General features: G+C 38.6%; 1 protein-coding gene across 1 annotated transcript in view; it reads left to right on the top strand.

The window, feature by feature from the left end:
* Positions 1-25,261, top strand: part of GFRA1 (GDNF family receptor alpha 1) — a 136,321-nt gene extending 111,060 nt beyond the window's left edge. The window contains 2 exon segments of the mRNA XM_034061982.1: positions 21,488-21,544; positions 23,443-25,261. Of these exon segments, the coding sequence (XP_033917873.1) occupies positions 21,488-21,544; positions 23,443-23,604 (219 nt within the window). The 3' untranslated portion in view covers positions 23,605-25,261.
* Positions 25,262-25,492: the final 231 nt, after the last annotated feature.

Raw genomic sequence — 25,492 nt, 5'->3', positions numbered from 1 at the left:
AAAAACTGTAGGTAAGTCTGCACTAAAAAGTCACTGAAGTTAGGTGAATCAAGCAGTTTCATTCCTGTGAAGCTCAGGGTTCTGGTGCTCGCTACGTCCTTGTGTCAGAATTGAAACACGAAGAACAAAGCTCTTCTATTTTAATGCATTCTTCAAAAAACACCAACTTACAAATAGAGCCAAAACGAGCCCACACTTTTTTTAAAAGGAAACCTGTGTTTGTTGGACAGTATGGTGCCACTTTGCGTGTGAGACTTAAAACTCAATGCAAATTTTACAAAGGAACTAGAGCTTTCATATCGCACTTGGAGAAGGGTATTCATTCCAAGGCTCTCCTCCCATGAAAAATATGCCTTTGTAGTATTCTCAGAACATGAACCAGTGTGACCAGAAGTAATCTGAAGGGCTTTGTTATATGCTTAGCAGTTGAGCTGAAAGGTTTCAAAAAGGCAATATAGCCAAAACAGTGAAAAGTAGAATTAAAAGCATTAGTCTCAGCACAAAAAGACAATGGCAGAGAGGGGAAAAGGAAATGATCACTGGGATGCTACAAGGCTGCACATCCTAGTTAGTGGGTTTAAAAACACAGTAAAGGAAGAAAGAATAGGAAGTGATTGATCAGTATAAATTGCCATAGAAATGAAGAAATACTAACCTCCTGGGGCTGTAAAATACAGGGCACTAACCCAATCTGTCAAGAGTGTCCCTGGCTGAGCAAATTTTGATGCTTTTTTTTCTGACTTGTTCAAAATGGTTGTATGAAAAGCAAGAATGCACTAATGGTTTTGTTGCTGTGCCTTGTTCTACACACATGCAAACACGGGAAGGATCGTGAATGCTTAAACAAAATATGCAATACTGTTTGCTTTGTTTTGTTACTCTTTGTTTCCCTGTACTCAATATTTTGAATCCTTATTGTAGATTTGGACAAACAAAATTGAAACAAAACCATAATTTTCATTTCATTGGTGCAGTTCAGAAATGGTTCTTCGTTCCCACCTACCATTGCTAAAAGAATTCCAGTTCTTTTCTCATGGGGGCATCTTCTTATTTCATATTGATACGGAGAAATGTTGATTTCTGATGTATGCTTATTTTATGTTTACATGCATGGATTTGTGTAATACACTCTTTCTATTCCTAAATTAAATCAGCATTCCGTCTTTGCCACGAAGATGCTTAACTTTTTCAAGCATCCTAGAAACTCTTTTACGAAACTGTTTTTTGACGAAGTTTGTCAAACAGGGAGAATATATAGTGGTTTGTTTTTTTCTAAATGCTAAATTCAAGTATTTTTTTGAAGTGTTTGACATCTTGCAAAGCATCCTTAGAACCACATACAAATAATTTATTAAATGTTATGAACAAAAAGGAAGATGAATGCTGATAGTATGCTCCTTGTGCAGGCAGATTTTATTAAGTAATTGCCAGTCCTATCTTTTTTGTGATAGCTTTACTCTAACGTTTTCTGTTGAACTGACATATTTGTTTATCCTTCATTCTTGAACGTGGCTTGTGCTCAGTACACCAGTCAAGAAATCGTTATGGTCTTTCAGTCTCACGTTCTATCACCGCTTCTTGAACTGTCAGGTTGGATTATTTGAAAGGGGCAAAAGAATGAGTTTGGATGTGTACTCACACCATGTATTCTTCAAGAAAAATGCTGCTTCTGCATTTAGGACATACATGAAGCTGAAAGATGGTAATGAAATAAACTTCAAGTGATAGATTAGAGTAGATTAGACCACTTGTTACTACATTGTCAGCAGAGATAAATAGAAATTTAAGACTTTCATACTGGCTTTGCTGTAATATTTCAGAGGCATTTTGCACAAGACAGAAATGATAGGAGTTAAGATGGTTAAGGATATTTGAGTCTAAATTTCTGCACTGAAATTATTCAACTCCCTGGCTAGTTCTCTGCTTTGTTCGCCCACATTTATTATAAAATGTCTTGATCTAGTTAACCTTGGTTCAGCATTCAGAGGGAATTTAAGGTCTTTGTGCTTTTGAAGAAGTGTAAGCAGCGGACACACGTAATTGAGATACATGACCCTTCAGACTGAAGGCAAGCACTTTTCAGTCGAGTCCAGTATGTGAATGTTATTGTACTCTCAGCAGCAAAGTTTAAAAAATATGAGAGGGATTGAAGAGCTCAAACATTTTTGTGGGAACAAGGGGGAAAAGTGAAACCTGGATACTTAAATACGGCAATTCTCTCTATTTGCATATAAGAATAGTGTTTAGAACAGACGTGGGCCATATTGCAAGCTGTTCTTCCACAAATTCATGTAATTTTACATAAACTTGGGGTTTTACAAACATATCTAATATGGCAAGTTTTAGGATGAAAACAGGGCTCACTGTTCTCTGAGGAGACCAAGACTTAAACATGACTCACAGACTGACTGTGGTTTGCACTTACAGATCTATCTGTTGCAGAGCCTTCAGCACTGTGTATGGATCTGCTAACCTGATGCTTGAAGTACTGTCTATAATTATTTAATGTAGCTTCCCATGTGCTAAATATTACTATTATAAAGCACTGTGTAGGTGTTTGGAGAGGGTTAAAAGCTTCAGTGGGGTGTTCTGAGGATCAAGACACAGCAGGTGTGGAGCTTCACGGACAGGTAATTGAGTGGTGGGTGAATATAAGCAGGAAACACAGGCAGCATGTAGGTGTGCCATTGATGAGGGGGATAGTACATCTGCTGAGATGTTACACTGGAATAGAGGCAAAGAGAACTTGATGTATCCACTCAGCACCTGTATTAACTTGCCCAAGTGCCTAACACTCTCCTTCTCCCATCCCTTTACACAGCCTCAGATCTTTCTGTTACTTTTTTGTTGTGTGAAAAACAAGCACTCTCCTTCCAGATGCTCTGCCTGCTTTTATCCCTTTAGGAGAAGTCATACTTGGATCTCTTCCTCTGGGCATTGCTACTATGCAGAAAGTTATAGTGTGAGGCAAAAGATGGACAGAAATATAAAACTCACCATGCTGTGCCAGAACAAAATAAAAAATGATGATAAAAAATAAATTACACTATTGACTAAATGTTTTGTATGAAAAGATTTAAATTAACCTCCAGGATGACCTGACATAATGGGGTCAGCCTGCTGGTACAAGTGCTTTAGAGAACACTTACTGGCAGCTTTTCTTCTGAAACAGCAGCACCTTTAATTTGCTTCAGTAGCCGTTCTGTTGTACCTAAAGAGGTCTTGTGTGCTTTGCATGTTCAGATAAAAGTCTGACATTCAGGGATCATTTGAAGTTTCATCTTTAGTCTTAAACATTTAATTCGGGGAACACTGAAGAAAATGCTGTATTTTACCAAAAAAGAGACTGCTTTGTCCACTGATTTCTTTGACATTGATTTCAGTGAAGTTAATCCTTGTTTGCTTCAGCACCGTACTGGAGTGGGTCCTCAGAAAATGTGGATGTATAGATTTCCCTGAGGCTGTATACATTCACTGCATGATTCTTGCATCTTTCAGGTAGAACCAGAGAAGGTGAGCTCACCATGAGCGAGGGACAGGTTTGGGTTTTCATCAGGATGGCAATCCTGCTGTCCATAGGCAGGAAAGTGGTCAGCAGTCCATCTGTGTTACTGTGCAAACAGTGGATCTCAGTGCTGAAAGGCTGCTTTGCAATGAGCATATGAGTACATATGTACTAGTGCTATGATCATCTAGACTGCACCCACTCAGAGCAAGGCTGCACTTGGGTTCTTCACTGTCTTTGCCAAAGAATTTCAGGACCACACAAGATAGATAATTTTCAAGCTTGTTGGAATCCTGCTGAAGCTAAGGATCTGGTTAATAGATCTGATTAATTTCTAAGTACAGAGAGTCTTTTGCCTCTCTTTTGAACATCAGAGGAACAGTTTGAGGATGTAGCCAAGTATCATATCCTGTAGGCTTAGATGTATCATATTAGTGTCAGTGTTGCTATGAGACATCAGCCATCAGTAATCAGTAGAAAATTGTTCTCATTTACCAGCCTTGGTTGAACTTCTTAGTTGAACATTGGGCCCCCTTGCAAGATCAGTCATGATTTGTAGATATAGGCTAAAATTCTCTGACAGTGTAAGTCAGCACATCTCTGTTGTTATCATCAGAGCTACACAGATGTACACTGGTAAACATTCAGTCTCTTTGGCTTGTGGAGCTCTCTGTAGCAATGGACCTTACACTTAATGATCAGTACTCTGACAAACCATTTTAAATGTTGGAACTCAGGTATAATAAACTTCTGTTACTGAAAGCCAGCAAAATGGTTTATTTTGTATATTAGAATTACAGTTTATATTATTTTTTTATTAGCATGCTTTTCATTATACCAAAATACTGTTGCATGTACATTGCTGGAGAGCAGAATAATTTAGAATTATTTCATCAATGATAAAATATTTTACAGTTCATTTTAAAAAAAAAAGTTTTAATAGCCTGAGCATCTTTAGTCTATTATAATAATACTGCGCTTTATAGCAGACTGTAAAACTCCAGACTACAGTTTTAGGAATCATGCAATTTTGTTTTATAGTTTAATAATTGTTCAATTGAAAATGAGGATGAGGTTACTAAAAACCAATTTAATGGCTTACAAAAATACAACTTTATTAAAATGTGCTACACACCTTTACAGAAAATGGAAATTTCTATGGACAGATTATAGTTCTTATCCTCAGAAAGAATTTTGCAAGTTATTGCTACTAGAAGCAGATGTAGCGTTTGCAGTGTTCCCCTAAGCTACAGTTGTTTCTACGTTTCACATCAATATCCTTCCACCAAAATACAAAGTGGTAGAATAAGCCAGAATCAGAAAATTGGATTGCATCAGGTAAGCCAAATCAAACTATTCATAGCCCGTGTTATTACTTTATGTGGTTCTTCATCATATTAAAGGTATCCCTAATGTCATCCAACTTTAGCTCTCAATCAAGTATGTAGTCCATCATGTATTTCCCTTTTAAAACAGATCTCTATAGCCTGCAAAAAAACAGCCATAAAATGCAGTATTATAATTTAATTCGAAGGCATAACTACTCCTAATAAAAATTCTAGGTCGTTGCATTGTGATGGTGGATGTTTAATCATACTGTCTTTGGAAGTGTAGTTCATAACATATTGTACATTTATGGGACTTGACAAAGTGCTTTGTTTAAGACGTATTGTTTGCTGTTAGTAAATATTAGGTTTTAGCCATGACTCTGCTTCCATTTATACTTGTTCAAGTGAAAGTAACTCCGGTTATGCCAGGCTGACCCTGCTGCAAAGCAAGTGCAGGCAAAAGCGATTGTGCCATCAGGTTTCTAATGGAATGGAGGACAAGAATAGAATCCTTGCAATCATTAGTACTTATTTATTTTAACTGGAATAGCTTGTAGGAATCTTACTTATAGACCAGAATCCCATCATACAAGCTATTCCACAGGCTCATAGTGAAAAGTTACTCCTGACCTTAAAAGCACAATGAATTACAGTTAACTTCAGTGAAGCTATCACCTCATAGCCTTTATTCTGAAAACCACATAGTGTATTTGAGTGCTCTGGAAACAATAAATATTTTACTATTATAAACTGTGTTAATGCGCTGTGTTATCCTCAAAAAGTATGTCCACAGGGATATGGGAAGAAAACCAAAGTAAAAGGATTGGTACTATCTGAGTTAATTGATAGAGTTGTTAGTACAGAGATGTTTCTTTCTGAAGTATGAAAATAGCTCAGCAGTTGCCAGAATAGATCAAAATCTAACAGATAAAATCTTTCTTTTTGAATTCTGCCATTTTTCGAAAGAATTATTTGCTAGGCAAGGAAAATAATTACACAAGACTTTTATAATGGAAATGTACTTTTTAACACTGTTATTGAAGCAGGTATTGATGTTTTTGTTTCATAGTGTGACCGTTTAAGACAAATGACAATGTGGAAGCTAAAGAATTTTGGATAGCAAAGCATGTTAATCCCAGATGCAAACAGTTTTATGAATTGCATGATTTCTCCATCCTGTGGAGGGATGGTACAGAGGGGGGTGAGAAGTCGGGGGAGCAGCATAGGCATTTGTTGCACATCTTTGTTCCATGGGGGAGAAGGTTCACTAGTGGAGAAGGATCCTGATTCATTGTGCACAGTCCTGGTGCAGGGTTGTGAGGTTTGTTGCTCCTTAAAATCCCCAGCAGCTGGAGAGATGGTCCCAGATCCTGGAGCAGGGTTGTGGTGCTGCTGCCCACCCTAGAGTCTTTTCCCAGAATCTTTGTTCCCCACTATTATGAGTCCTTGGATACATAAGTGCGTAGAGAAATGCTCACGGATGACTACTGCATTGAAATGGCACTATAATTCTCTGATTTGCTTTCTCTGTTGTTACTCTTACAGTCTACTTGTTGCAGACACTTACGGATGTTTTGTGGCTTTGTCCTGGTTTTGGCTTGGATAGAGCTGATTTTTATCCCAGTAGCTGGTGCAGTGCTTTGGCTTTAGTCTGAGAATAATGCTGATAACACACTGATATTTTAGTTGTTGCTCAGCAGCACTAATCCTGATCAAGGACTTTTCAGTCTCCCATGCTCTGCCAGTGAGGAGGCTCATGGGAAACTGGGAGGGAGCAGAGACAGCACACCTGACCTGAACTAGCCAAAGGGGTATTTCATACCACGTCATGCCCAGTGTATAAACTGGGAGGAGTTATCCAGAAGGGACCAGTCACTGCTCATGGACAGACTGGATATCAGTCAGTGGGTGGTGAACAATTGTATTGTGCATCACTTTTGTTTACTGTTTGGTTCCCTTCCCCTTTTGGCTTTTATAGTCTCCCCCCTTTTATTTCATTAGTAGTAGTAGTAGTAGTATATTGTACTTTACTTATTGTACTGTTCTTATCTCAGCCTGTGGGGTTTCCATTCATCTGATTGTCCTCCCCATCCCACCCACAGTGGTAAAGGAGGGAGTGAGCAAGCTGCTGTGTGGTGCTGAGTTACCAGCTGGGTTTAAACCACAGTGTGTTCTTAATGATCAACAGGCTGTTTGCATAGATTAGCTGTCTGTTTCCTAGGGCACACCAAACTTCTGCTGTTCTTAGGGACAAGTGGTTGATAACATTTTGTCTACTGCTATGGTAAGGTGCCAATAAAGTTCCATGTCTTATCTTCACAGCTGTTTGATTTATTTGCAGTCCAAAATCATTTTAAAGAGCACAAGAACTGGGTGGTATGTGGAAGCTACTGCCCTGTTGTGGTAGGTCCTGAGTAGTTATCAGGCAAATAGAGTTCTCCACAAGCCTCAGGAACCTTGTGCACATGTTTGTCTATTTCTTAGTAGTTTCAAGTGTTTCGTTGCTGGTTCTTGCTGAATCATTAGGAAGAATATAGTAGAGTTAAAGCATTTGAGGAAGGTGTATGAATCTGAGTACTCCAGTGCTCAGAAAAATAGATAACCTGATGTTACCCACTGGATGAAAACTGGCTTGAAGGCTTTTACCGTATTCTCTCCTTTTACACATTTTGCAGAACAGTCCACTGTGGAAGTGGATGTGGCAATTTTGCTTTTCCTCTTACACTTAGCCTCATGGCAACATTACTTTCCCTGGCACATAGCTGTAACCTTTCCTCTGGAGGTCTAAACATCTCTGCAGGACCATCAAAGAAAACCACACTCCTTTATGGAGATAGATTCCCAAAACTCATACACACATAGCAGCTCTAATCGCGAAGATTCTTTTCAAATGCTTTTTAAACTTCCTGTACTCTTATAAACCGTGCCTATTGGAAATAATAGAAATTCAAGAAATAATACTATATTATCATGAAGGAAAGTTCCCCTTAGGGAAATGATAACCAAGACTAGTTCTGCCTATTTATGTGATATGAGTTGTTAGACTGTTAGTCTCAATTTACAGACATATCTCCACTGTATCTGAAACCTCACTTCCAGTTAACCATTAATCTTTATTAGAATATTTTCATTTCTGTTCCCTCCATCTATTTTTATCTTCTCTTTTCCTTTTTTTTCCTCCTTCTTGCAGATCTGTTTGCTAATCTTTTGGCACTCAGCTGCCTCACGGACCTATTCTGACATGAAATTCATCAGTATACATTTTTATATATTCTCTCTAATGATGTAATGGCTAAATGCAGATTCAGGGATCAAAAAGAGGCTGCACAAGACTGAGCAGGAGGATGCTGAGCCTGTACATTACAGGAGTCACCATGCCATCACTGGCTTGGCTGTCTTTGCAGATACAACAGGGAAGGGAGAAGGGACTATGGGTCATGGCCATGCTAGGGTGCAATTAAGAGACTGGAGTAGTATTCTGATTTGGTAAATGACTCTGCATCAACCCTGCTTCCTTATCCTTGATTAAAGAGGATACATTGCCTTCCTCTGCCAACAGCAAACCCAAGTATATGAAGTATGTTTATGCATATAAAGTCATTTGAGTCTAAAGAGGCAATCACACAACCTAATCAAATTCTGCTTTTGTTTATACACTTCTAAAATGGAATAACTCTACAGTTGTGTACATTGCAATTATCCTTAAGTGTACATTGTAATTATCAGTTACTCCTTATATATTTTTTTCATCATTCTTTGATATTTCTATATAGCCCATAAACTAATATTCTTAAAAAATAAATTACCCAGGCTCACAGTTACTGTGTGGCAGGTATGATCAAAAGCATTTCAGTAATAATAAAGAAGATTTTGTAAAAATAGTATCTTCCTTGTTACCAGCAGCAAATGAAATATAGAAAAGACCAGTGAAAATTAGAATGCAATAATAAGTAATCTTTCTAAATCATACATTGGTGACAAGGCAGCATAGCAGCAAAACCAGGATGCTGTTGAAGAGCTAAAATGTGGAACCTTTCCCAAAGCATGCCTACAGTTTTCAAGGTGTCAAACCAAGTTTATAGCAAAGAAAATGAACACAGTTATTAGCCAAATTAGTTAGCCTATACTCTTAATAAAAAAATTAATGATAACAAAACATGTGAACAGAAATACATTCTTCTGCTTTTGACCTCTCTGCTCATTTTACTTCCAGTCTTCAATGTACATTAGTAATCAAAATTGGAATAAATCACACCCTTTATCTCCTACTTACTTTTTATCTCTGTAACTCCTAATCAGCTGTCTTACCTGAATAATAGATCTCTATGTTACACTCAAACCATCTACAGTATTTTTCAACTTGCTATTGAGTTCCTGACCATGAGATGCTGTCACTCATTAGAATTTCCTGCCTTTCAAATCTACAGGAGTTCAAGATGTTTATTTTAGTCTGTACTTTGGAGGACAGCCTATTTCACAACATATTGTAGTTCTAATAAGTGGACTTGGCCTAATAATCCCACTTCAGGTTAAATCCTCCTGCATGCTTAGCTCTTCCCATGAGCCACAGGTAAACAGACTGACTGGTGTGCATAATGCAGGATATATTTTCATAGTTGCACTCAGTATGTGTCCTAAAGAATTACAGGATTATCCTCCCTCATGTCTTTCTTAAAACAGAATTAGGTATTCATGGCAGTAATTTACCAAATACTCCATTACATGGTACTACTTTATTTTTCCAGATTGACATTTTCTGAAGCTTCAAGTTGCCTCTAATTCAAGGCTAGATATGCGTTAGCACACACTTAAACATTTGGATGTGCTGAATTCATGCTCAGATTTGAAATGTGTGCATTCAGATTTATTATGCACGTGGCAGGTAAGACATGTAGCAGGTAGGATCTAAGTAGCTACCTGCAGTCATTAAGTACCTAATTTGTGCAGAGAGTTGGATAAGTGGGCATATATATTAAGAGTGCACTTTTGAAAGCTGAGCAGTTATAAATATCTGTGAAAAGCCAGTCCTAAATTTGTGTCTGCACTAATGTAAAAGGGTGGTTTGATCAGAACTTTTCTGATCAACAGTGTTTAGTATGATTTTTACAATGGTTTGCACTCCTCTGGAAAAAGTAGTGCCTTAACAGTTCCACGTATTCAAGTTAAATTCCTGAAGACCATTCTATATTGAGTTCTATGTCAGTATGCCACCCTGCACACTTCAATCACATGTCGTGTAATTATGTGGTTCTGAGAGCAAATGTAGGGATCTATTCCTGCAGGGAGCTAACTGCCTATATACAGTTTCAGAAGTCAAATGCAAATTCAGAAGGAAAAATTGTCCCTTTTTCATACTGATTTTGAATTTAGTTTGACAAATTCTTGCAGCTCTTTGCAGAATCATGTTCTCATCAAGAGTTGGCCTAACCCCTGTTAATTTTGATTAAGATTTCCTGATTGTTCCTGAGGATTCAGTCACAGTTATTTGCAAATGAGAAATCCAAATTGTTATAGATACAACTGCACAGGTTTAGATAAAAAACACACCTGGTCTAAACCCAGAGAACAGCTTAATGAGGATACTTTAGGAATCATAATTAGCAGAGGCTTTTCACCTTCAAGCTGACAGCTCAGATACAATGTCATATTTAGTGGCAGCACGACTCTTTGGTCAGTGCCCTTAGTGAGAGAGCTGTGCTTTTTGGGAGCTGAACTGGTCACCCTGAGTCCACATCACAGGGACAGCCCCTAAGACAAGTCATGCTGGCTCATGTCAGTGTAACAGGGGACTGGACTTTGGTGTTTCATGAACATTTAAAGAGAGCAACTGGCAAAGCTGCAGTTCCAAATAATCTCCGAGCCAGTGAGACACATCTGCTCATGTGTGCTCTTCAAGTCCTTGTCATCTGCTGCCCTTTGTTATGTACAAAGTCTGTTGTAGTGCAATTATGTTCATCCATGCACAGCATGTCAGAAGTGCGATGTCCCATGCTGTTCAAGAGGTCACTGAGCGTGAGCAGCATGGTAATATCCCAGATCCCTTTTGAGGATGCTGTTCTCAAATACTGGAGAGGCTAATCCCATCTTGGCCATTGAATGTGGCATCTCTTAAAGCCATTAAATTCACTTATCACTGGAAGAGAGAACTCAGTACACTAATGCAGTATCAGTGCTGGTGTACATATGCAGCCTGTATATACAATACACATATGCTAATACACAGGCGCAGTCTGCATTACACTCATGCCTCATATCTGCTAGTGCTGTCTTAGGTCTGATTTTCCACCCCCTGCTCTGGAGGTAGGAGTGACACAAGAAGCCGTTTTGTTGCTGTAGTTGACATACACCCAGATGTGGGGGTTTTTTTGAATGCTTTCTGGAAACTGGATGGCAATGCATTGACACTGAAATGTACTAGTAAGACAGAGCTGATGCTTGTGAGTATTAGATGCATCTGAGTAGGTAGCTCACAAAAAACACCCCTCACTTGCTCTGTTCTCTACTTGCCTCAGCTCAGTACAGAACTATGAATAAAACCATTATGCACTCAGGGAAATATTTGCTGCCAACCATCATCAATCAGGATTCTCTTCAGATAGCACTCTCAAGATGTTTTTCTAGGTGAAACCTTCTAATCTCTCCCTTGAGTCCCACTAAAGAGTGTTAAAATTTGGTAGCTTAGGGCACCTTCAAGATTTTGCTTGTAGGGTTTGCAGTGGAACTAGATGTAAGGATACAGGAGGACTGTGCCTTTCTAACACAGCAGCTCATCCCACAGAAAGGGAAATGAAGGGCATGGGGAAACATCCTGGGTGCTTTGCAACATTATAAGCCTATATCCCATTAACTCCTCGGTCCCTGATGAAGCGCACTGCCTGAGATGCAAATTAATGCCACTTTTGTGCATTGAACCTGCCCTCTTAAGAGAAGTGCTCCAGAACATCCTCATTTCAAAAATACTACACAACTGTTGTCAGTATTGACCTGAGCTAGATTAAACAAGTGGCCTCGGAATATAAGGTTTTATATCCCATAAATAATGTCTTGAACTATCCAGTCTGTCACAACATAATACTTCAAAAAGTAGGCAAACTAGTCACAATAAATCCGTAAAAGCTTCTTCCAGTTCATTATGGAAACCTTACAAAATATACACAAAGCGATCCTGTTGATCTCCATTACTTGCATTGTTAGCATTCATCTATTTGTATTTTCAGTCTTATTAAATGTAAACATAAATGTAAGCCTTCTGTCCTTCTGTGAATTATTTATGCGATAAAACAAAGCAGGATCATATGCTGTGATTACAGTTTTGCATAATCTGCTAATTATTTGCATAATCTGGTTATTAAAGGCTCAGATTTGTTTTAATAGGGTTGTAATTGTTACACATCTAACATTCACAATACTTTTTGTGTCTAATAAATTATTTCAGTGATAGAATAAATTTCTCAGTACTTTTTACTGAGCTCAAATTTGAGGCCATGTATGCAGATGATATTAGGAAGTTACTTTTCATTTTCAGTTGCTGCTGCCTCTCCAGTGACAGAATTCCCATTGGTGTAGTGGGATCAGGGCAGTAGAGAATAAGACACCTTTCTATTAAGGTCGTGATTCTGCAGGCTCCTCTTACATGAGAGTTTCTCTGCTTATTTGAATAGCTTCATTAACTACAGTGTAACTGTTGTGAGCGAGAGCATCGTTCATGTGTTCATAATGGATATGAGGAAGGCCACTGTAATATAATCCATTAAAGTACAGTCCACTATAGTATAGCCCATTAAAGAGAATTAGTGTTAGGATGTCATTCCTTGTATTTTTGAGAAGAGATGGTTTTTCTCACCTTCACTCACTTCATCAGGGGAAGAATGAATGTAGGATGCTACATCAAAGTCTCTTAGAATTACTGAGTTTTAAGATCCATACTGCAAGGGCCTTTAATAACATTCAGGAAGCTGACAGGACAAACCAAGGTCTAACTTACTTAATGGAGATCTGTGGACAAGACCAACTAGATGTTTGAGGGTTTTTTTTCAGTCATGATTTAAGTCTTTTGAAATGTATGTTTATTTTAGAAAATACCAGCAATCAAAATTGTATTATATTAATTCACAGTTAGAAATTAGAATGCTGTCAGGATTTATTAATCAGGAATACCAGCAGTGAATTTAAATACCATTCTACAAAAGTATAAAGGAGTATGTTCTAATGAAAATAAAGCTAGATTTTTATAGAAGCCGCTAGCAGCTCTGCTTAAAGTCGAAGTTGTCTTACATTTTTGCATTTAAAAAGTCCTGTGTTCAGTGACTTTGACCTTTGCCAGTACATTAACTATTTGGGTGAGTTTTTTCATGTTATGTGTGTGGCTCTGACTGAATTCTTAGGAAGCAGCTGCCTGTCAAAATCACAGGATGCTATACCCTCATTTCTTAAAGACTCACCTTGGTAAATTTGCATTATTCTGAATGGTATTTTCAGTGCTACAAAGGAACACAGGTACTGAGGCAAGTACTGCAGTCAGTGTCATCCCTGTCAGTTCTGAGCATACATATGTGCACCCTGCAGAACTCAGGTACAGGATTAGAGGAAAAGGGAGAAATATGCTTTAATTTTTTATTTCAGTGGCACTTCTGATTGTGCCAAAACTGTGAAATTCACCAATTACTGTAAATCACAGCTGCTTGAGATTGAATTGATTTAAAAGAAAAAAGCCCAGCAACCCAGTCTCTAAGTCATGATTTAATGGGACTCGGGTACAGGCATAGCCACATAACTGCGGATGTAAGGAAAATAATACATTGGGCTTGAAATGTCTAAACAAAACTGAGGAGGGGAGGGTATAGCTGTATGGTGGGTGCTCAAATAAGTGCCTAATTTTTTCTTTCTTTCTTTCTGTCCAAGGTTACTTCAGTACCTGTAGCCTTTGCTTTTGCCCCTGTAATTGCAGCAAAATCACTTGTTACCTGAAGTGGTTTTGAAACTCTTTTAAGGCTTTCTGTTTACTTTCTGTGCATAACCAAGCCAGTACTCACAACACACACATATGGTTAATAAAGAGAAAGGTCTTGGACATTTTTAGTCACTTAACCAAAAGCAGATGTTTATGATCATTCTCCTCCCTTCCCTTTTAATATTTATGCATGAATGCAATGCTCAAGAAACCAGCAATAATATCAGTTGCTTAAAGTTGGCATAGCATGAACAGAAGCTTCCTATAGTACTCAGCTCTCAGGCCTCATGCAGATTGGTGCTCAAGCAGGCTTGCCTTGATGTTCCCTTCCAGCTGCAGGACCAGAGGACAGCATCCCTCATCCTGCTGCCTGAGTGTGAGGGCAACACCTGGCCTGATTTACTTAATCTCTTCCACATACTGACAGCTCAGAGCTGGATGTCTCATGAGGCTCAACGATGTGGTGAGCATCCCTACTGAGCTCTCTCCTCCCGGGTCTGCTTTGGCTTGGGAAGTTCCCAAGTTTTTCATAGCAGGGAGTCCCAGTCACACACTGTCCTGTCATCTGTTCAGTATGATGGAAAACTCACCGGCGAGTAACAGGCTTAATGCATGCTCTTAGCAGAGGGAAGCACATCACAGGCAGACTTCAGCCAGCAAGTACCTGCCAAGGCACACCTGGAGGTGTGAGATGCTGTGGAGGAGCACTGTAGCTGCATTAGTGTGGTGCCTCTTTTCAAGGATCATTAGCACAGTGCAGTTCTGGCTGAGCTGGTTTTAGTCCCCTAGTAGCCATGGCTGACAGCTGCTCAGGAGTGTTTACACCACACTCCAGTGCACCACAGAGCCCAGTCTAATAGGGAAGGTGGGTACTTTGCCTCCTGCCAAACAGAACAACTTTGTTTGCATATTTGGACATGCAAGGGCACACAATCCAGCCTGGGGAAGTGTTGTGGGATCTGTAGTTCTGCAATGGCTTACCTTTGTTCAAAATTAAAGGCTGAGTATGTCATTCCACTGGGGTTGTAATGGCTTTGTGTTCATGCTGCTTTTCTTTAGATGCTGTTCACTGCACAACAGCCAGATGCTACCTGTAACTGCTCTGTGTGGCACTGGCTTGATAGCTGTAGTGAATCACTAGGGAAATGTGTTTTAATAATAAAATCCCAAACAACTCGATTTTGGATTACATGGCTCTTCAGTTTTATAACTAGAAAAAAAGCCAAAAAAAAAAGAAATACCCTAGGCAGCATAAGCCATTGAGATATTAACCCAATAAAACGTATTCTGGCTATGCTTTTTGCTATTCTCTTTTCTCCTCTGCCCTTCTTCATGCAAAAATATTTGCTTGAGGCAAATCCATAAAAAGACCGTATTAGGAGAATTGCATAATATCCCCTTAAAATAGGAAGCCAGAATCTAGGGCTAGGGAAATTAATTTTCCTCAGATAAATGAACGGCTGAACACGAAAACAAAATTGTTAACGAGTTACTGTACTGCCATGAAAGGTAAGTCAGGCAGTTCAGTTGTCTTGGCTGGGTGTCATATTTTGTGCTGTGCTCGCTGGGAGACTAATTGCTTGAAATAAATATTTGAAGATGTGTGTGTCTGCTCCTTGTAAGCTTTTGATCAGTTTGGTGTTGCTGATAGCATCTGTTCTTCATAAAACCTGGGAGGTTGCTGTGAGGAAGGTTTTGTGCCGTGTTGTCCCAGCCATATAAGTGCAGTAAGAGACAGGGCTTAATTAGGTCTCACCTTTATTAACATAAGGACCTGGGAATGGTCCAGCAGTAGTTCATAAGGTACAGGTCATCTTTCCTTCTATCCACACTCTTTTCTGCTCCTCTTAGGAGGATTACTCCAGCTTGTCCCCCCTCTAGACAAATATTCTTACAGTTACAAGATCGAAGAGAAGGGAGGTTTTCTTCAGTTCATATCAGACTTCATCAGCTCTTAGGTGTGTTTCTTAGATGTCTGAACTGGTTATCTGCTGCTAAGTGTGCTTCCATCTGTGGCCATCAAGAGACACAAGAGTCTGCAGTATCTCTTAGACCAGAGCTAATTTGATCCATCATTACTCAGTGGTCTGGGAAAGAGACCTGGCATGCCCAGAAGACTCGGCAGTGCTCCTTCACTGATGATTAAGGAGCTGGGAAGCTGTAGCAGAACACGGACCTATGTCTCAGCTTCTCTTCCCAGAAGATTCCTGTGGGCTGTCGTGGGGTGAAGACTTTTCAATTCCTTCTGAAGGAATTTATGGAAACATTTCAGGAGATCCAGCATCCCTTTTTCCCTTTCCTGACCAGAAAACAACCTCCCTACTTTGAGATTGCCCTCTGCTTCTTAATTCTGATGCTGAAGTACTCAAAACCAGCAAGATCCTATTAATGTGGAGCTTTTAAAATGTCATGTGTGTTCCCGTAAGAAAGCCAGAGCTTTGCAAAGGTGAGCTAGGTAGATCTGATGCTTCACAGTGCTGCCCATTGAGCAGCTGTGTGGTGGTTTTGAATGTGAGCTTGTGAGTTCTGAATGCTTGGACTGGGAAACCCAAGGATGAATGGTCCCAAAAGCAGACAGGGCATCCTGTAGTACCCAGGTCTGCCTATGATCCACCACCCTGCCCAGCTGAGGCAGCACTGTGGGGAGAAATCCAGACAAGACCCCTATAGGAGACTGGGGACAAGCTGTGTAATTTTAGGACAGGTACAAATGTATGGGGAACAGGAGCTTAGGGCTGGGAAGTGATGGATCTGACAGGACTGGCTGATAACTGTTTATTGCAACTGAAACACTTGTGATTTGATTCTGACTATGCTAGGTGTACGATGCTGGGTGGCTTTGGAGAATAGTGCAAGCAGTGTCTTGGTAATGCTTGTTTGTAAAAGATACTTTCTTCACTCTACAAAGTGGGATGACAGAACTGTAGTGCTTTTATGCAGAACAATGACTGATAATTTCCTGCCCCAAGCTTGTATCTTGAGGGCTGATTCAGCAGAGGGAAAAAAAAAGCAGAAAAGAAGATCTGACTTCTTTGTTATAGGACTGTGAAAAGCTGATTGTTTTTATGGCTTAAATAGCTTTGCACCCTGGCTTTATGCTATGGGTTTCAAAATTACTCTGTGCTGAATTGGATCCTTGTTTTAGTGGCCTGTGTCTCTGACCCGCACTTTGCTTATCTTCCCTGTTGAAAGTAATTTATACTCCAGCATGCCATAGTACTATACTGTGCGAAGAAGAAAATACTGTTGACAGTTGTGATAGATGCTGCTACCACTTAGTGAGTGCAGAAGAGTTAATCTGATTGCATTTTTAGAGTCTTTATATTTCTCTGCTTATTGTTTGTGTCTTGCTCTTGGAAAAACAGGTTTGATGCATAGTAAATCTCTTTAATCAACACAAGAGGAACAAAAAGAACAAGTACCCTCATTTGTTACAGCTGCTTCACAACCATGGTCATTTGAAAGATGTATTCTGGGAGATGTGTCTCTTTAGAAAGGCTTGTTAATACAAGCATAACTAACTCAGGAGAGGACAAAGGCACTCATTAAAATTAGCTGAAAAAACAGATACTTATCATAATGATACTTATGTTGCCTCTCACTATAATGTCTAAGCTATATGTTCCATAAAGCATGTGAGGCCCAGAGTGTGTAGCTAACAGCAAGAGACTGGTTTCTGAGTCTGGATGCTTATTCTGAGCCTGTTTGCATTCAGGTACAACACATTCAATTCCCTTTACATGCTTCTTCTCTCCCCTCCCTCCAAATTAAAGCTCATCTCTGTTTGCAGCCATTCCCAGTCAGACCTTTTCCTTGCTGTGAGTAACATAGGTATGCAGGCTGTAGTAGAGATGTGAAAATACAAACCACAAATTCATGAACTGACTCCTGGTGAGATACTGCTGCAGTGTTTAATGCATTTATTAACCATGTAATGCTTTGATTGTAAAAGCTGGATGCATGATTGCAAGATAGCATTTCTTGAATGAACTCAGAGCTACAATGTCTGCAAAGGATGGAGGTAGAGGGATTTGCAGGATGAGAAGCAGAGTCACTAGATTTGGGAGGATCTCATGATGTTTATTAGGTGCAGGGCAAGAAAAGGCTAGGTTAGGTGTGTGTGAGCAAGGACAATGATTAAACTCATCTAGGAGCACTAGAAGGAAATTAGAAGGGATTAGAAGGAAACATGAGGAGTTCTCAGAAGGAAAAGTATCTCTATAGGCAAGATTCCTTTCTCCTTTCAGAAAACCACTAGCTCCTCTTCTGATCCTTATTCACCTTTCTTTCTAGGAAAGAAATAAGTTAAATTTTTCTTTGATCATGAGAGTTTTTCATTTTCTGGACATGCAGTTAGTCCTTGAACTAAGCAGTTTAGTTTGAATATTAAATGCTAAAGGTTGAAGACCAAAAGAAACTTGTACGACTACCAGACAGGATGCTGAAGCTCAGCAGGAGGTGTATGAATGTGATTATCTCTAAATATCATCTGTTGCTTGTGCTACCACAGTGATCAGATTCTCTGTAAAAGCAAGTGTTCATTTTTACAGGATATAAAAGCTTAAGTCAGTGCAAGGTTGTAGGCAGTATAGGGCAGCTTCATCAGACTAGCCCACGTTACTGAATTATAGTTCCCTGCAAAGCCGGAGTGGCTGTCAACCTGTCTTATGTACCTTTGTTTTACAGTCAGAGGCATGTCAGAGCTGAGTGTATAAATCATTAGCAAATGCTGTTTTACCTCAGTGGGAAAGATCTCATACCTCTTTCCATCTGTTTAACCAGTTATTTTAAAGCTGCTTTTCTTTCACTTTTTATTTAGTTGTTATTTTTATAAGCCCAGCCCTGCCCAGTTCTGCCACATGTAGTCTTTTCTGCCCAAGAGTGGGACAGATTTTCCCCCTTAGCCTGTACTTAAAGGACATGTGCTTTCTGTAGCACTTTCTTCAATGTGTAGGTTTTTGGGGTTGTTTTGGTTCTTTTCCTATTATTTATGATTTCGTGATGCATCCGTATTACAGTAGTGCAGCCTATGCCAGCATTTCCATTATAACCCATTTTTACAGGTTTATAACTCAACAGTAAAAAATGTACTCTTCCAATTTGAAACTTGGCATGCAATGTCTCATCTCATTCTCAAACTGATAGTTTTTTCTTTCCCTTCACCTTCCCCATGAAAAGAGGTTGCATTTTTGCTGTATTTTTAAATGGAAGATGCTTTCCTTTTTGTTTTGATAAGAGGAAAGCCTGCCTGATTATTAAAATTACTTTTCACTTCTAAGAAAGGACTTATAACGGAGGATGCATGTGAATAGGTTTGTTGTTGTTAGCATGAATATGTATATGAATACAGAGAAGTATTACCTTCCAAATTAAAGCTAGAGAATGTTGATCAAAATTATTGAAAAGCTTTTATATGTTGCTTTTGTTTCCAGATGTTGATTTTACCCTTAAAATACTGTTCTCAAAGGTAAAGATGTTTTAGCTGCTGCACTCTATTGTATATCAGGCTGAATGAAGCAAAGAAAAATTTTACTGCATATAGATAAAATAATGATATTTTCCTCTTTCTCATTTGAGAAGCACAGTACAGAAGGAACATAAATTCTGACTTTGGTGTTGAGACTAATATGAAGTGTAGACTTATAGTTAGCACAGTGTTACAAATCCATAGCAGGAGTAAGTTTGCAGTAGGCAGATGCTTATGTGGACTAGAAACTTAGCACTGAATGACGAACTAAGAAATATGAGGCTTGTACACTCCTTACAGTTTACACTGTCAAGATCTGATGCTCTGAACTTGAGGCCAGGTGAAGCCTCACATTCCAATTCAATGTAATATGGGTGTTTTGGATATAAGAAAATCAGGTTTGAAATCCAGTTTCTCCTTCTTTACCCAGTCCTTGGAGCCAGCCATTTAGGAGCTGAAGTCTACACAGTTGCCGTTAAAAATAATCCTAACCTCTTGAATACTCACCACCACTGCAAATGAAGGCTTCACTATCTTGCTTCATGTTGTAGCAAATGTACTTCCAGGCATTTCTCTTTCCATTTAGATAGTTAGATTTATGCTTGCTGTAATCACTTTAGTGTACTAATTATAACAAAGGGTATGTAAGAGAGAGATTTCACAGAGGGTGTTTATTATGAATTGAGCTATTATTTGTCATACATTTGAAAACTCTGAACACATATACAGTAAGCATTTTTACCATGCCTTTCTTTTTAAATACCAAGCTGTCTTTCTTTTAAATCCCAGCTGTTATAGTTTTTCAGTTGTCTCTAATATATCTATTTATTAAAGTACCATGAAAAGCAGAGTGCACTTCCTAATGAGAAGTTCAGTTCCTTCATTTGGATTCTATAATCACTAATTAGGTCAAAAACTATTTTGTGTCCATAGGCAGCACCAATGGCTCTCAGATATAAAATGAAATAGCTGTGCATGGAAATGAATTTTTGAGGGTACAAAATCAGAATGTTCAGCACTTTCTCACGTCAGCATTAGTCCAGTCCATCTCTGCCAACACCAGTGGGATTCTGCAGTGTAAAATGAATGCAACACAGTGAGAGCAGATCCTAATTTTTTTTACAGGAAGTAAATTGCAAGTCCAGGTGGAAGTTATCAGATGTGCTCAATGCAGTCAGTAGTTTCATTGTGTAAATCCAAGTTTTCTCTTATAAGACTTGATTGTATATTAACATCGGTAGCTCCTGTAAAAGAGTGATGTGTATGTTTCTGGAATATACAAAGAAAGGAACGATACTGAGAATCACTGAAGTACTTAAATCCACCACAGTACAATTCATTGAAAATATCTTCAGCACCATGGGGACTCCTATTGCTATTGTAGAAAAGCAGAAAACTCCTAGCACAATCATGTTCACTTCAACAATGGAAATATTAAATGCCTTATGATGCTTGACAGAGTGCACACTATTGCTTTCGTTTTGCCTCATGCTGCTACCAGAAACGTTTCTTACACGAGTCAGTGTGGAAAGCGCACTGTAATAGCAACAGATGGGTGCCATCATAAGACATGGCTGAAGATACAGCAGATTCATTTTTCAGGTTTGATCATGTAAAATATTCCTGCATTTAATTGTATTCTGTCTACAGTAGTCAGTGAATGCAATGTAAACAAACAGCTCAATCTGATTTACAGGTATATATGTTAAAAGACATAAAATATTCTTACTGTAACTTTCTAAAAGAGACTCTGAGGCAGACATGCAATATATTGAAATTATATTAGTATTTTCATAGTAATACCTGGAAAAATTGCAAGAATCATTAAGGATAAAATACTGTGCTGTGTATTCCTAAAACTGAGGTGTATGATATATTTGTTGTTAATATGCAGTTGTATTGTGGTTGTTATTAACTGTCATATTTAATTTCTTCTCATGAGCATCCAGTGGCATTTTTAAGGGGCCACAGAGCATAACATGTTCTGTGCAGCTGGTGGCACTCATCATTGTAATTACTAAGTACCCTTAGCTGACTGATTGAAGTTTTGCTGTAAAATTCAGATCAGAATGTGAATGTTATTGGAAAACATGCAGTTACATTTGGAGAGTTTATTTGCTAATCATGTGCAAATCTGTCAAAATTATGGGAGTATGACAACCCATGCAATTCATCTAATTGTTTTGTGTACTGTATGTCAAAATTATACAGGGAATAAATCTTGTGTTTGTTCATAGGCACAGAAGAAGAGGAAATCCAATGAATCTGTAGACACAGAGCTCTGTCTTAATGAGGTAAGTGTGGATCCTGGATATTTCAGGTGTCTCCCCCATAATACAAAATGTTCAAAGTCTGTCAAGATTATAATGGGCTTACCTCTCACTAAACTCTTAGCATTGTTATGTCTTACTCAGAAATCTGGAGCTGGGCCTAAAGTGGCTACTGCTGACTTTAGATAATAGCCATATAGTACACATTTAGGCAAATCCCATGGTAATTACCATTGCATCTGACAAGTACACTTAGTTAATAATCTACAGGAACACTAGATGGTACAGCTTTTAGCAAGTACACAGAAACACAGTGGACATCATTCTGTGGCTAAAAAAATGACCGACTTAGGGCATGAAATTATGCTCACATCAGAAGATGTGATGCTCATACCCAGGAGACAGACTGACAGCCCCAGGAGACATGAACCTCCCAGTGCTGTTTGAGTAGTCTGCTCAGGCTGACCTCAGAGGCCCCCTTTCAGACGTAAACATTACATCAGTTTCCATGTCTGTCAGTCCATATCCTTTGTACTGAGTCTCTCAGGAAGCTTAATAATTAGTGATGTACATAAATTAATTTCTACTGTGTGGAAGCACATAGCCTAGGCATTGGAACAAGACCAGCTGCACAGGCATAAGCCACCAAAACGATGTGACCATACATTTCAGGTTCTCCTTCACCAATCCAGATTTGTCCCATTCTTCTAAACAATGACAATTCTGTAGCCCATTCCTAATTCTTTAGATTCCACTAAGAATTTCCTGTATGTTCTAGAATTAAGCCTAATATGTGAAAGAACAGTGCAGTTTAACCAACCTGTTGACATCTTGCACTGGCTAAAAAACCTTACACAAGAAGGTCCTAGTAACTGTAGTTTACCATAAGAACTGCTGGTCTATCTTATCCCATACTCAGTTATAGGTACCAAAAAAGCATCTGTGCAAAGTTGAGTATAAGAGAATATACTGTGATGATTCCCTCAGTGCCTCTATTACTTCTAACAAGTGTTATCAAAGTAGAGGAATGGCATGGAAGTTTATCCATAGATACCTCCCTGACTATGTAGGCAGTCATTCATGTGGAAACTGATCCACTGTACTCATTCTTTGTATCTGGTCCCCTGGGTACTCATAGCTTGTACCTAGAGGCCCATTGCCTCTTCAGGATGGGGGAGATTTATCCCCTCTGTTGAAGCTGTATCCTTGGGGATTTTCAGATCCAGAGTTGACAGGGTCTGAGTAAGTTGGATGTAATGAAGAGATCCCTTCTAATCTAAATTGATCTACTTCTGTGATTATACGCGATAGGGTTTTATTTTTACTGAGGATCATAGCAATGAAAAATACTCCTGCTTTACCTCCTTCTTAAATAGCTATAATCTGCCAGTCTGTGCTTGCATATGCATGTCATTTAATTATTGGTACCAAAGAAGGCTAGAAATGTAAATTGTCACCAGCTGGAAAACTCAGTCTTTTCTGATCCCATGAATTAGATTTTATTTATTGTTATCCAGAAGTAACTTGTCAAACAAAGTTGCTCTATTGACTGTGCAGAAGTTGCAGTTTATCTGCGGGTCCTGCATTTGCTTATTAAAATGAACTGGCATAATAACGCAAATTGCTAAAATATTTGCTGTACTTAACAAGGGGAGGTTTTACACATGGAACCATTGCTAAAGTAGGAATATTTTAATACTTATTTTCTTGGATTCTGCTGTACTGGTGTTTCTATTCTTTAAAACACTGATGTTTTGATGTCTGTTTTATGCCTTTTGCATCTTTTAATCTGTGACAGTGCTACATAGGTGACATTAGAGGGTGGGCCATGAACAAACAAAAGATTCATTTCATGATGTAGCTTTGACTATCTTGCAATGGAAATGTGTAATGGTGACCAAGGAAAGTGTTGTGTCTTGCAGAATGCTATCGGGAAAGACAACACTGCAGGAGTCTCCACCAGTCACATATCATCGGAGAATTCACTCGCTCTTCCTGCAAGCTTCTATCTAAGCACACAGCTCACTCTGATGACACTTGCACTCTCACTCTGTTTGTTCCTAAGCTCATCAGTCATCTTGTAGCTGCGTTACAAAAGGACGTGTAAAAATATTATCTGTTTCCTGTCCTCTGTTGTTTCTCTGGAATTCCAGGTCTGGGAGCTAAGCTGAGGCACTCCTGCTAGAACGGTTGCAGTCAGCTGGAATTTTCTTTCTTTCTCTCTCTAAAAAAGCTTCTTGTGATATTTAGAGGCTTTGTACTTGGTGCAGTGCTACATTCCAAACCCAAAAAGGCTTTTGGGCATGCAGTGTTTTAAAGAGACAGTGTGTAAATTTGCCTGTAAAGCGACCTGGTTGGATTATTTTCATAATAATAATTATTTTCATTCTGGCTTTTCCCTGAGAAGGAGGATGGCAGTTTTCTTAAGATCCTCTGATTTAGCTCATTGAATGGTTTCGGTTTTCAAATTGATTGAACTTCAGACTATCAAGAAGGCAAGGCTTTTGTCTAATGGTGAATGTTCTCCCAGAGAGTGGACTTTCTGAAACGTCTTCATTTGATAAATTGCTACTGATGTTAAACTCTTTCAGTGTGTTAGCATTTTCCTCTTTAAATGTTTACGTACTGTAAGTAATTCTGCGTTCCCTGCTGCGAAGCCATTCTAATTCACATACAGGTATAATGTATGTCTTTCAGTTAAATTCTCATAAAAATAGAGTGTGGCATAGAACTTCCTAACAGTACATTTATCTTTTAATTGTAATCATCTAGCCTTAACAAGGGTGAAGAGTCTTTCAATTAACAAGAAGCAGCCATTGTGAAAGCTTGATAAAAGTTATGTTTCTTTACATTTGAGGACAAATGGTAGAAACAAATTTTGCTACAGGGTTTCAGCTGTACAGTCTATGGTCTTCTATGCTTCCATTGTGATAATATAGTCCAGTTATTATATTGTTTGTTTAATAAAAAAATTACATACAATTTATTTGCTCTACTAAACCAGCATTATCTGTTTATACATAGCTGATAATGTCAGCTCAAAAAGTTGCAGGAACTTCACACCTTACTTCTCTTATTACAGCATTGTAGAGGGAAAAGAGGTACTAGGATATCATTTAAACTGTGTTTTATTTCTTAGACTGCTAAAATCAACACAATAGGACGGTTGATCCAATTACAAGGCAACGTCACACACATTCCTGACCTTGGCATTGCTGACATGATGAACTGTTTGCAAGACCAGTTCAATAATTGTTTTAATGGTTTGGATAGCAATATTGCCAGTATACATTATTTGATCACTTGGGTGACACTGACAGCCTGAGCTGGCTCATGATGATTTTTTGTGGTACCCAGAAGGACCACATGATGTCATGTAATAGGCAGCATTTCTCCTAAGGTCTTTATATCTTATTGTGGTGGCTTGTTGACTGTTACAAGCAGTTATGCCTAAATGATCAACAGTAATCAGTTGTTTCTATTGAGAGTAGAAGATAACTTCGCTAAGCAGGGAATTCATCATGTTGAATTAACCAGTTTACATTGGGACTTAGACAATTATGCCCCATCCTACTCTGAAACATCCACACCAGTTATTTGCAATACAACTATCAACTATATATTACTGTTTTATAAACTGCATTGAAATCTGGGAGTGTGCAAAATACACCATCTTACTAAGAGATTATTAAACCTATTGACAAGTTCATCTTTTGAGCTTTTCCTTAGCTAATAATAAACACTTCCATAAATTCTGAAATTTGTTTATGTACTCTTGATTATGGCTACATAATATAGGTTTCAAAACACTGTATATGTGATAGAATTCTACAATACACTGAAGATAACAAATTAGACAATATTACTCTTTAATTCTGTGCTGATAAGAAACTTCAAATCACTTTCAAAGGCAGCAGAACTGCTTTCAGAGAAGAGATACATAGCATATCATTACCAGCAAAGCCCATGTGG

This window comes from Melopsittacus undulatus, chromosome 4 (genome assembly GCF_012275295.1).
Source record: "Melopsittacus undulatus isolate bMelUnd1 chromosome 4, bMelUnd1.mat.Z, whole genome shotgun sequence".
Classification (NCBI taxonomy): Eukaryota; Metazoa; Chordata; class Aves; order Psittaciformes; family Psittaculidae; genus Melopsittacus; species Melopsittacus undulatus.
This window is presented reverse-complemented; position numbering and strand designations above follow the sequence as displayed.